The sequence below is a fragment of the Habropoda laboriosa genome, unplaced genomic scaffold (genome assembly GCF_001263275.1).
Source record: "Habropoda laboriosa isolate 0110345459 unplaced genomic scaffold, ASM126327v1 scaffold102, whole genome shotgun sequence".
Lineage (NCBI taxonomy): Eukaryota > Metazoa > Arthropoda > Insecta > Hymenoptera > Apidae > Habropoda > Habropoda laboriosa.
In genome coordinates, this window is record NW_017100262.1 from 2585415 (window position 1) to 2597574 (window position 12160).

The 12160-nt window shown below is 37.7% G+C and overlaps 2 protein-coding genes across 3 annotated transcripts; one reads left to right on the forward strand and one right to left on the reverse strand.

Annotated features, from left to right (window-relative positions):
- The first annotated feature begins 500 nt into the window (after positions 1–500).
- Positions 501–1767, forward strand: LOC108572939 (guanylate kinase). 2 transcript variants are annotated; one of them, XM_017935283.1, is made up of 5 exons: positions 501–617; positions 685–952; positions 1032–1255; positions 1330–1429; positions 1508–1767. In XM_017935283.1, exons 1-5 carry the CDS (start codon positions 596–598, stop codon positions 1512–1514), a joined length of 621 nt encoding a protein of 206 aa, XP_017790772.1. In that variant the 5' UTR covers positions 501–595; the 3' UTR covers positions 1515–1767. The 2 variants fall into 2 exon arrangements, with proteins under 2 accessions (XP_017790772.1, XP_017790773.1); XM_017935284.1 differs by having other exon boundaries at positions 501–593.
- Positions 1768–2506: 739 nt separating this feature from the next.
- Positions 2507–4916, reverse strand: LOC108572973. The gene is made up of 3 exons (XM_017935321.1): positions 4864–4916; positions 3768–3807; positions 2507–3545 (listed from the first exon to the last, which is right to left on the reverse strand). The coding sequence occupies exons 1-3, from the start codon at positions 4907–4909 to the stop codon at positions 2507–2509; spliced, it is 1125 nt and encodes a 374-aa protein (XP_017790810.1). The 5' UTR covers positions 4910–4916.
- Positions 4917–12160: the final 7244 nt, after the last annotated feature.

Here is a 12160-nt window from a genome sequence, read left to right on the forward strand (position 1 = left end):
AATAAAACAATTTTACTTAATAAATCGCACTTAAAATGATCGATGTTTTTTTGTAATCATGCATTGAAGTCGAATTTACGTCAAATTTTATTTTCAAACTTAATATGCATGCATAAACATTTACGTAATCATTATCTAAGAAATGTGATAATTATTTCATTATAACTTGCAAGTGTACACTCACCATTATAAAAGTAATTTATATTTGTTATCAGAATAACAAATATTTTTACGAGAAAAAGTAATAGCTTGCATGTGCAATTTGTTAGTTATTTTACTATTTATTTTAATCTAAACTATTTTTCAATCATGTTAAAGTTATATTTTGTTTCATATTTCTACTAGCATCCACATTATCTTAGACTTCTAATAAGAGACAATAGATTGCAGATGAATATACACGTGTGTAGGGACTTTATCGCGGGAAAAACATCGTGTACGTTTTTCCCTAGGTCAGACTCCCGTAGCTTATGACGCCACACGTGGATGTGGTAGTGAGAATTCATGTATGTGAAGTTCGCAATCCGTTCGCTCTTATATTTACACATTTTCTTCGATCGTATGAATAATAATTGAATTATAAATACGGGAAAGTATGTTATCTTTTACTTTACTAGGTACAATGTGATTGAATTTTCTTGAAGTAACATTTTCATTTCCTGTTTTAAACATAATTATTTTTAGCTGCCTATAGTATGTTCCATAAGGGTCCACGTCCATTAGTTTTGTGTGGTCCTTCAGGAAGTGGAAAGAGTTCGTTGATAAGAAAGCTTTTAAAAGAACACCCAGATACATTTGGTTATTCTGTTTCTCATACAACTAGAGCACCCAGATCAGGTGAGAAGAATGGGAAACACTATCATTTTACAACTGTAGATAAAATGCAGAAGCAGATAGAAGAGGGTAAATTTATTGAAACTGCTATATTTGGCGGAAATATGTATGGTACCAGGTAAAAGTTTAACCTTGTTAAAATGCCAACAGAATCATACCAATTACAATATGCATAAATTTTCTTATTATGTCTTTAGCAAATGTGCAGTAGAAGCTGTTAGGCAAGCAGGTAAAGTTTGTGTATTGGATATTGATATGCAAGGTGTGGAACGAGTTAAGCAAAGTTGTCTTGATCCCTTATACATATTTATTAAGCCACCATCTATTGAGGAATTAGAGAAAAGATTGAGAGCAAGAAAAACAGAAACGGAAGATGCTTTGCAACGTAGGTTAACTATTGCTAGAACAGAGATGGAATATGGTAGGTATTGCTTCCTGACCCATTGTTTAATTTTTTAGAGTTCAAATAATGTGTATACTTCACAATTACCTTAGGTGAACAGAATGGTAATTTTGATATAGTGATTGAAAATGATAACTTTTCTGAAGCATATCAGAAATTAAGAGAGTTTATTATATCAAATTTGGAACTGAAGTAGGTACAATAAATACTGCCTGCATATTGTATGTATCAACTAATATTACTAATACACATGTTCTTAATACTTTGCAGAATATAAAATAAAATAAGTATCTGCATGCTATACACATGATGGTGTTTAAGCTGTTTGATTATTTTGTCTTGAGTACATGTAGAAAGGACGTGAAATAATTCTAGATTATGATATCTTGTCAAATATACGATAGGGACAGTCAATTTGCATGGAAGATAGAAGTTTAGTACAGGCTAGATATCCAAAAGAAAAAAAAAAAGAAAAAATAATTGGAAAATTAAATATAATGTTTTAGATGTAGTTAATAACTGAGACTATTCACCAGAAGAAGTTGTGTTCCAATAGCGTAGGTTACTTAATAAAGTACTTGTGGTTTTGTCCTTGTACTTGCTTTTGTATCAGATATTATACAATGATTACATTGCATTCAAGATTCATTCATACATTCAGTTATACCACTGATATAATATTATCATTTCATCAAAGAATAGAAAGTGTTGTGTAAACATTCCGTTTAATAGTTTTGCTATCGATTAGACGAATCTCACGTGTTCTATTCATTTGGAACTATTTTTAGAAAAAATTGTATTCAAAGTATCAAACAAAAATGTATTCTCCTATATTGTAATGTTAAAAAAGTCAGCATTTTTGAAATTCTTCGCGCCACTATATTTCTACACACACACACACACACATGCATACACACACACTTCTGGTCGAATTTCATTTTTCGAATATGAGATTGAGATGAACGTGTTGTTGCTTCTACGATCGCGAAAAAGCAGATTCCTATATTCCTATATCACTTGTTAGTACGTACATAGTTAAAACTAATACGACGATAAAGTGACATTTAAACGTGTAAGGCTTAGTGAAATATGTACAAGTTGTAATAGAACAAATTGTATTATTGCAGTAGAGTACTATATTGAATAAATATTTCAACCATACGACGACTGTAGAGAAAACATTATACCTCTTACATCATCCCTTATAACTTATCCCCAAATTTAACAATCGATCAATGATAATTTTTCAGCGATTAAAAATCATCGATTTTATGACTGATGACGACGTGAGTAGTCACGTTTAGGCCACTCGCCGTGATGATGGCGCGTCTTATGCCTAGGCACCTCGCTAACTTCAATAGATGTTACCTTCACATCTTTATCCTCCTCTGACTTCTTTATTTCATCCTGAATTAAATTATCTCCGTAATTCCTCGGTATAGTTTCACTCGTTTCCTTCGCCTCAGACACGCTCTGCACCTTGTTCTCTGTGGTCACTTCTGGTTTCCTCGAGAAGATATAATTAATCACTTGCGGTCGTGGTGCAAAGATATTCTCCGTTGGATAAGGGTCTAAGATCGATCTAGAATTCGCTGGATTCGTATCTTTCAGTGAAGCAACATTCATCTCGTTCGTTCTAACAGCCTGCACTACTTCCTGTTCGCGTGGCAGTTGATTCTCATAACGAATCGGTCTGAAACCACCTACAGAATCTCTGCCTATGTCACGAGCAGTCAGTCTTCTGATCACGCTCGAATCTTTTTGATTCTCGCTTGATTGAACGCGATTGGGTAAACTCAAAGGTTCCTCACGAACTTCTTCATATAAATCCCTCCTTAAATCGCGCTGTGGCTTCAGCGGGTCTTGTAAATTCGCCCCTATACCGTGAATCGGTTGTTCCAATCTGTATCCTTGCTCGGGAACGACGACACGTCGCCGATACACGGGATCTTGATATTTGGCGCGATCCAGATAATTCTCGATGGTGTTCCAATTTTCCAGATCCCTGGATATCGCCCTCCTGGCTATTTTCGAGATCTCTTTTATGTCCAGAGGCTGAGTGTTCGTCTCAAGAGTAAACCTATCGTCGTTTTGAAGGTAATTGTCTGGTCTTGTTTGATAGTTGTCCAGTTGAACGTTGTTCTCTTGATAGGGGAGACGTTCTGATGGTAATTGGTAGGTTTTCTCCAGGACTGTACCACGATCGAAGTAAAATTTCTCCTGATAATTGGAACGTGAATCTTCGTTGCTGTCTGGATAGTAGGCTTCGTAGAAGACTGGCCCCCTTTCGAGATCGTAGCTCTCGTAACTTGTGCGAGAAAATAGGTTAGGTTCTTTTATTTTGACATCGGAGAAGATTTGATTGTTTTTACGTTGACGTTAAAAGTAATGAGAGAAGTTAATAAAAGTGGTGTGTTCTGATTTGAATTTTGATTGAAGTTCTCGGAAAAGAAATTGCAATTTTCACGAGGAAGGATTTGTTTGTGTTTCAGCGGTGGGAAAACCGTGAATAAAAATGTCGTTTACGTACCGGTGAATATCGGGATTCCACGCGAAAATCGGCGACAAACCTAGTGGAAGAAGAAAAAAATATGGATTATTCCGTTGCGGAATTGAAACGATCAAAGGCTGGTTCGATTAGAGACCGAGGTAAACTGCTTAATTTTAATCGTCATTCATCGGATGTTTCGAACGGCTACGCTATTGTTTGAAAATAATTCACCCTGTTTCGGTTTATTTGCACGCGTTGCGCGTCTCGAATCAAAAAAGGAAAGGAAAAAGAGCGTTACTAAAATAACCGCCGTTGAAAGTTAAAAAATTCAATTCACGAACGCTGGGCGTTGTTTAACGAAATTATCGGGTGAAATTCACGCGGCGTTGGAATACGTAACAGAAATCTGTGCTCGACATTTTCGCTGTTGAGGATCAGACGACAAGATATTTTTGTATTTTTCCATTGTGTTTTCAAGCGTCACTCGATGTTACTATTCCTCATGCTTGTTAATTTCGTCCTTTGCCATTCTGTGCTCCTCTCGAAATGCGGGAATTTCGAGAGAAGCACGGACAAAGCTGGAACGCAATCAGCCTTTACCTTCGATGTGCTGTATTCCTATTTTTGACTTTAGAAAAATGGATGAAAGAAGAGGAGGGAATATTATTTCTCATGTTTGTTAATTTCGAATTATCACTCTTCACGTTTGTTAAGTTTGAGAATTAATATTCATCGTGTTTGTTAACTTCGAATTATCATTCTTTACATTTGTTAATTTCGAAATATTATGTCTCACGTGTGTTAAGTTTGCGAATTAACATTTCTTACGTTTGTTAATTTCGAAATAATATTTTCCACGTTTGTTAAGTTTGCGAATTAACATTCATCACATTTGTTAATTCCAAATTACCATTCCCCACGCTTATTAATTTCGAGTCATCGTTCCTCACGTTCGTTAATTTCGATTCCTAGCATTCCATGCCTCTCTCAAAATACCATAACTTCGAGAGAAACACGAACCAAGCTGCGACAAACAAACAGCCCTTCACGCTCGATCTTCTGTTCTCCTCATCTGGCTTTAGTGAAATGACGGAAAGAAGAGGAGCGTAGAAAAATGCGGGAAAAACGTACGTACCGATCGAAATCGTTATCACCGAGAGTAGACACCGTTCAACAGCCATCTTCCTATCGCGATGCAAACGACAAGCAACTGAGCTTCTACGATGGGGACGTGTAAGCGTATTTTCAGAGTTCCCTAAAATAAACCACCGTTTCCTTTGCCGCTTCGCTGACTAATTCTCGCGGTGTCGAGAGAGAGAACAAGATAGACACAGCCTGGAAAGCTCGAAAGGCCGCAAACTACTCGTACGCCTCGATAACGTTAGCATCAGTGAAATATTATCCCGTTGAACGGTGAGTTTTTCGATGACTCCGCGCTCTACGGTGGCCATTCAAGTGGCATCAACACTGGCGGATCGTCGTCGCTCGTCTAATCTCGTCGATTCTGGAAGTTAGGTTTCTTGGAAAGCATCGAATAGCCATGAGAGATGTAACAAGACTCGTTTCTGTCGCGTCTCCTATAGAATTGATGTCGTACAAGTAACAGTAGGAGCTCGATCGATAAGAATTCTATGGTAAACAGAGATTCTAACCTCCAAATAATTTTTTTAAATTAAAATACTTATAAAATATATCGAATCAAAAATTTACATATCCTATTTTTTTAATACAAAATTCGTATGTTCTATAGGTAAAAAGAAGATTAAAATTTCATGTAACAAAAATATTCATAAATGTTTCACTGCGAAGTTCCAAAAAAAATATTTTCAAAATATTCTATACTTTCGTATTTCTGTTACAACTTTTTTAGTAAAGTTACTTATGAACTTTTTGTTACATGAAATTTTCCAGGACACCCAGTGTATAAGCACAAATAAGATTACGAATAAAGTATTTATCGTCGGAACATTTTTTCTAAATCGAATAAACCAGCTTCAATACGAGTAATAGAAGTAGAATAATATTATTTTTTTCCAATTTCGTTTATCCAAAAGGTTTTCTATATTCGGGGTTTTTCTATCGACAAAGGCGAGCGTCCCGTTGTTTTTCCAGGCATTATTCATCATAGCATAGAAATGAAATCTAGCTCTCGAACGGGGCAACAGAGAGCTTTACGTCCCGACTGCGACATGGAAAATTGTTTAAAATGGCCCATTCAGCGAGTTCGCGTGAAATATACCGAATTGATTTCGCGATATTCCGTCTGTTATCGCGTAGAGGATTTTTAAAAGGACGCTTTGACGGCCGTTTTCACTGGGGAAAATTCCCCGAATCAACATTATACAAAAATCGGTGGATTTTCAGTGTCACTCTCGGTTCGACATTATCGTTATTCTAATGGAGAAAGAAACTACGAGATTAAACGGGAAGGTGTTAAAATGTGTATTTATTAACCCTTTGGACTCCTCAGTTTTATTCACAGGTATGAATGAGGGACGAGTTTTTAAATTGCCAGTTTAAATATGTTATATTATATTTTGCAATATTTTTTTTTTTACCTGGATGAGCAACAGGTACACATATGCTATTTTGCATGTAATTTTATGCTATTTTCCTTATAATTATGAAAAAAAAATTGTTTAAATTGGTTCCTATCAACCAAACGTCTTTTGAGGTGCATTTCAAATGAAATCCTTAAAATAGTGGGGAGTTATTGAAAAGAGAATTTAAAAGAAAAATTTGGAGTTCAAAGGGTTGAGGGAACGAAAGGGGTGTACGTAACGTTGTGTTTGATTGGAATTTTTATTGGTTAATTAAGAGAGGAGAGGAGTGTTTAGCTCATTTCTTGAAACAGAATCTCAGCAAACCTTTCTCGTGAAAGAACACCACGGTAGATGAGAATAGACCAGTTGCGAGTATGAAGAGGCAGATTTGTAAGTCGCACAATTGGAACGCAACGAAGATTTGCTTCTCGTGCTTGCGATCCTTCTGGATGTTGAGCTTCATCTTCAGAGCTTTCTCCTGGATTGTTGTCTTCTGCCACAACGTCGGAAGACCTGCTTGATTCAATCTGCCGATCACGATGTTCAACCTCTCGCGGAGGAAAGAGTTGCTCGGTATCAGGCAGGCTAAGTAAAATCTGGCTGGAATGTGTTTGTTTGGAAATCTAAATTAGATTCATTTTTTTAAGAATTTCATGTTTATCTAGCGATCATCGGTCGTCAGTTTTTGAAATTTAGATCAGTGTTTGAAATTTTCGAAAGTTAGGCCTAAAATTTAAGTTTAAAATGCGTTCCACTTGTTAGGAAAGGGTTAAATAATTCACGACAAATTACGCAATGCTCTCAATTTCTAATGCTTATTTTTTCTCTAATAATTTAATATTTATCTGTCGATCATCGCGTCTGCAATGGATACTAAAGTGAGATCAATTTTTGAGCGCTCAAAATGCGTTTCCACTGGTCGCGAAAGGGTTAAATAACTCGGGATAAATTACGCAATGCTTTCAGTTTCCAACGCTTAATATTTTTCAAGAATTTAATATTTATCTACCAATCGTCGTGTCTCTAATGGACACTAAATCCAGGTCAATTTTTAAACCAATTCTCGAATACCAAAAATGCGCTACACAGGTCACGAAAGGGTTAAACAATTCACCTCAAATTTCTGTGAAGCGTATTTTAAGCATTTCAACGTACACTATGAGAGTGTAAAAAATGTAAAAAAAAAAGAGTGCAAGATAAAAAGCTTGAATTTTTCAAAAAAATATCATACATTATCCAAAGTATACCTGGACACTCTGTAACAAGGTGCAACATGTGCGTCCCAGTTGCGTCTATCAACGACTCGTGCATCAAAGAGAAATACTGTTCCCTGAGAAGGCCGCTGATGTTGCGATGAAACGCCACCATTTCGATAGGTCGTTGCAAATGTATCAGTTTCGTCTGTAAACTTTTCGACACTCGACTCAAGTTAGGCTCGTTTCTCGTACCGAATATATCCACTGTACTGTAGGAAAGGAATCCAACTGGTAATCCAGAGGCGTCTAATTCCGCTAAATTGTTGATATCCTTGTAAAACATGTCCTTCGCGAAAGATTTATACAGAATCCCGTTGAATATTCCTACTATCGTTATACTGGAGAAAAGTATGCCTAATAGAAGACATCTTTTAGAGGTTGTTAAGGGTAGAGTGACTGGATAGCCTGTGCAAACGAAGAACACGTGAAACGCTGTCGTTTGTCTGTTACTTTTGGACCTGAAAGATTAACGATAAATTGATGAGGTTGGGATACGAGGGTATAAAAGGTTTATTAAAGTTTTTGTATCCGTGCAAGAGGTATGAAGTGAACTGATTTTTTCATGATTCTTTTGCACGAGATATCGGATATTTGGAGCGAGATATCTCACGTTTGTGTCGAGTCTATAACTTAATTTTTCACGTGGTATTCTCTGCTGTAGTAGGGGAAGGTTTGACGAATGAAAAATTGAATTGTTTGTGATAGTGATGGTAAGGAGGATGTAGAGTGTAGTGTAAGTGATGATAACTTGATGATAATAATATAAAATTGAGGAATATTCTATGTGCGGCATAGTTAAATTCAAAGCGTAAAAATAAGGAACTTTGAGTCGCGAGATATCTCGTCGAAAGTGTGACTCGGTCCGCGAGATATCTCGTCCAAACTATTACTCTGTTCGCGAGATGTCTCGTCCAAAGATTTACTCAGTTCGCGAGATATCTCTCTCAAAGTATGACTCAGTTGGCGAGATATCTCGTCCAAAGTGAGACTCAGTTCGCGAGATATCTCGTCTAAAGATTGACTCAGTTCGCGAGATATCTCGTCCAAAGTGTTACTCAATTCGCGAGATATCTCTCCTAAAGTATGACTCCGTTGGCGAGATATCTCGTCCAAAGTGAGACTCAGTTGGCGAGATATCTCGTCCAAAGTATGACTCAGTTGGCGAGATATCTCGTCCAAAGTGAGACTCAGTTGGCGAGATATCTCGTCCAAAGATTTACTCAGTTCGCGAGATATCTCGTCCAAACTATTATTCTGTTCGCGAGATGTCTCGTCCAAAGATTTACTCAGTTGGCGAGATATCTCTCCCAAAGTATGACTCAGTTCGCGAGATATCTCGTCGAAAATATTAAACGCAAAAGGATTAATCAATCTATCAACAAATTGTCCAACAAATTTATATCTGAAAACTCGACGAAACCCTTCCAACTAAAAAATGACTCTATAAATTCACATTTATGGACAAACGTGATTTGTCTTGTTTGAGATAAACGTGATTTTAAGACCACTTCATCGTTAAGTTAAACAGTAACGAGAAAAGTTAGAAGTACGTACCCTGTCGGTGAAAATAGTTGAACGTAGTACCACGTAAAGTACACTAGAATGTAAGACAGTAATATATAGAGCCATACAGACGACTCGAAGATGTAGAACATCCTCAAACCCTTTGGTATTTTGCCTGCTTTCGGGACGATCACACAAACTTGGTCGAAACCCACTGTTGTGGTAAATTCTATGCTGCTCATATCGTCGACGTACCTTTTCACAAAGAACGAGGCGAAAGAGGCAACCACTCTGCGGTATGCCACGTCACCTAGACGTTAGTGAAATTCCTCCACATTAATACGAACGATCGCACAGGAATTTATTCGAATTAATTCAGGCTGCGTAGACACACATTTTCTAATCAGTTTCAAATAATCGAAGATTTAACACGCTCAGAATGACAGAAAAATTCACGAAACGCTAAGATTTTTGTGAAATAACGATAGAATGATCATTATAAAATGATATGTTTATTCAATCTTTTTTGCTATCTATGCTGGAATGACCCATTGGTGGGTAACGTTAGAAAATTATAGCATCACTGGATGATCCATGGTGGGTCACGTCTGTAAAGTATAGCATCATTCGATGACCCCTGGTGGGTCACGTCAGTAACTAAGAGCATCACTCTATGACCCACAGTGGGTCACGTCAGAAAATAAGAGCGTCACTCGATGACCCACAGTGGGTCACGTCAACAAATTATAGCATCACTCGATGGCCCACTGATGGGTCAAGTCAGTAACTAAGACCATCACTCGATGACCCACCATGGGTCACACCGTCCAGAACACACGAATAACCGAGCAAACCAAAATAGCATTCAATTACCTACAGCTCCGCTGAAAGTGCCATTTTCCATCTGATGTCCATACATCTCTGTAGTGTTCGGTTCAATCACGTTAATGGTGAAGTTCAATTTTCTCACCAGTTCACCCAAAAGTATTCCACTTGGCCCGTTGTATCCTCCGGAGGAGGCGAATATAGATCTCGGATCAATTTTCCCCCGAATTTTCATCCCCTCCTGATCCTGATCGAAGATGCTCACGTTGAACAGGTATCCGTTGAAATTGATGGTGCGTTGATACGTCAGCAGCGACAGCAATCGCAGGATCTGTCTCTTCGACGTTCCGTCCACGCTCTCCAATTGTCCCCATGCTGAAATCGATGTGACCATTAAAATGCTAAACGATTATCGTTGCACGCCACTTGCACGCGGCGACGCATCCACTATATTCACGATGCCGATGAATTAAACATACGTCGCGCTACTGTATTTTCGGACAATGTAACAGAGTGACTTTAAGTCCTATTTTCGATTATATTCTACCATTTTTCACTGTAGATTTTTTTCGTCGAAATATCGAGTAGGTAGAGATTCTGAAATGCATGGTATACAAGAGAAAAAGCGTGCAACTTTATGGAGTATTTGTTAAAATTGAAATTTGAGGGATTTTACACGGTCACTGCCACCAGAAAATCAATAGCACGCTGGGTAATGGACGATGGACCGCATATGATGCGTCGGTGGCAGCGAGCGTGTTGAACGTTGAAATTCGCATTGTACAATATTATACTTTATGGATCACAATTTTTTCCGTACGAAATATTGAACTGGGATTCTAAAACCCCACAATCTTCGTTCACGTTTCACAACTTAGTATTCTCAGCATCCTATTCTCTTTCATTCACTCACTCCGTATTTTACTCCTGTATTTTAATTAAAATTCAAATTTCTCCAATTCAAACAATGAAGATCAATAGAAACCCTACGATGTTCGTTGATTTTTCCAAAAAATGAACATTCCAAAAATCGTATCGTATTCTTTCATTCACTTACTCCCTTCGCCAGTCACAGCAAACGGATCATACATGTACAAAGTCGAGTCGTGACGTCTCGAAAGTGGCTCGTCGAATAACACATTCTGTATGTGATGCTCCAGCCACAGTTTCCTCAACGTTCTATCGATCATTGGCCTCCTGTCGTTCAATTCCTCCAATAGATCGTTCCAAACGGCCAACACGATAAAATGTTCCCTACTGTTCCATTCGAACAACGTTCCACTGTTCAATAGTTTCTCAAACGAGTCGCTGTCACCCAAGAAAATAACATTCACAGTCCACATGTCGATGTAACGCTCGTCTTTTCTCCTCCAATCACCTCCTACGTTCCATTTCTGATGAAGAACGTTCGACACAGACATCAAACTCCGTATCGTCCGTTTTTCAACAACGTTGCACTCTTCGGTTCGCGTGTATCGTCTCGTAACCACGTTGTTTCGTCGCGTGTTTGAGTTTACCACGTTTGAGCTGGCATCTTGACGGAAGTTTGGCTTGTTAGAGTATATCTTGAGTAGAACAATCGCGCTGCAGTAGTCTGAGGTTGTTTGCAGAAGCACGTCGAAGAAGTTTTCCAAAGTTTTCGTGCTGTTTAGGAAAATCCCATGGAACACGAACGTTTTTGTCTTCTGCAAGGTGCACAGTGCCTCTGTCCAGTATTCTACAGCTTTGTGAAACTGTTTTTCTTGGTTTTGTACCTTGCAGCTTGTTGTCGTTGCTTGGAGAAGTAAGACAGTTACTGTCAGAACCTTTACAATCATCTGAAATGGTAAATGAAACTTTGATACGTCGAATTTCAGGTAGAACTGAGATACGTGCTCTTCTGTGAAATTATTAATTATAAATTTAGGCAATCATAAGTTCAGAGAAGGTCCTGGAATTCTGTGGCTAGATGGCAAAATTTGGCGCGGCGAATTTTCGTCAAAATTCAGATATGTGCTCTTTCGCGAAATCGTAAATTATAAATTTAGTCAATTATAAGTTTAAACAAGATTCTATTCCAGGAATAGGGAGGATCTGGCAAAATTTCGTATTCTAATGCCGGAACCATTTTAATCGTTATTTTCGACGCGTAGTTGTAATAGTTTGGGGAAAAGGAGAGATGGAATTCGTGTGTCAAATTTTTCAATTTTCAATTTTAGAATTTTTCATAATTATTTTTTAGCGAACTTCAAAATTTCTTTACTGTAAAATTAAGAAAATATCCAGAAAATTATAGCGACAGAATTTTCCGATCGAAATTGCCATA

Bases quoted from the DNA above. Each gene is read 5' to 3' on its own strand.
- LOC108572939 (XM_017935283.1), top strand. From the start codon at position 596: ATGTTATCTTTTACTTTACTAG. The intron at 618-684 runs GTACAATGTGAT...AATTATTTTTAG, and splicing joins GTTATCTTTTACTTTACTAG to CTGCCTATAGTATGTTCCAT. The intron at 953-1,031 runs GTAAAAGTTTAA...TTATGTCTTTAG, and splicing joins GGAAATATGTATGGTACCAG to CAAATGTGCAGTAGAAGCTG.
- LOC108572973 (XM_017935321.1), bottom strand. From the start codon at position 4,909: ATGGCTGTTGAACGGTGTCTACTCTCGGTGATAACGATTTCGATCG. The intron at 3,808-4,863 runs GTACGTACGTTT...TTCTTCCACTAG, and splicing joins GGTGATAACGATTTCGATCG to GTTTGTCGCCGATTTTCGCG. The intron at 3,546-3,767 runs GTACGTAAACGA...TTCTCGCACAAG, and splicing joins TGGAATCCCGATATTCACCG to TTACGAGAGCTACGATCTCG.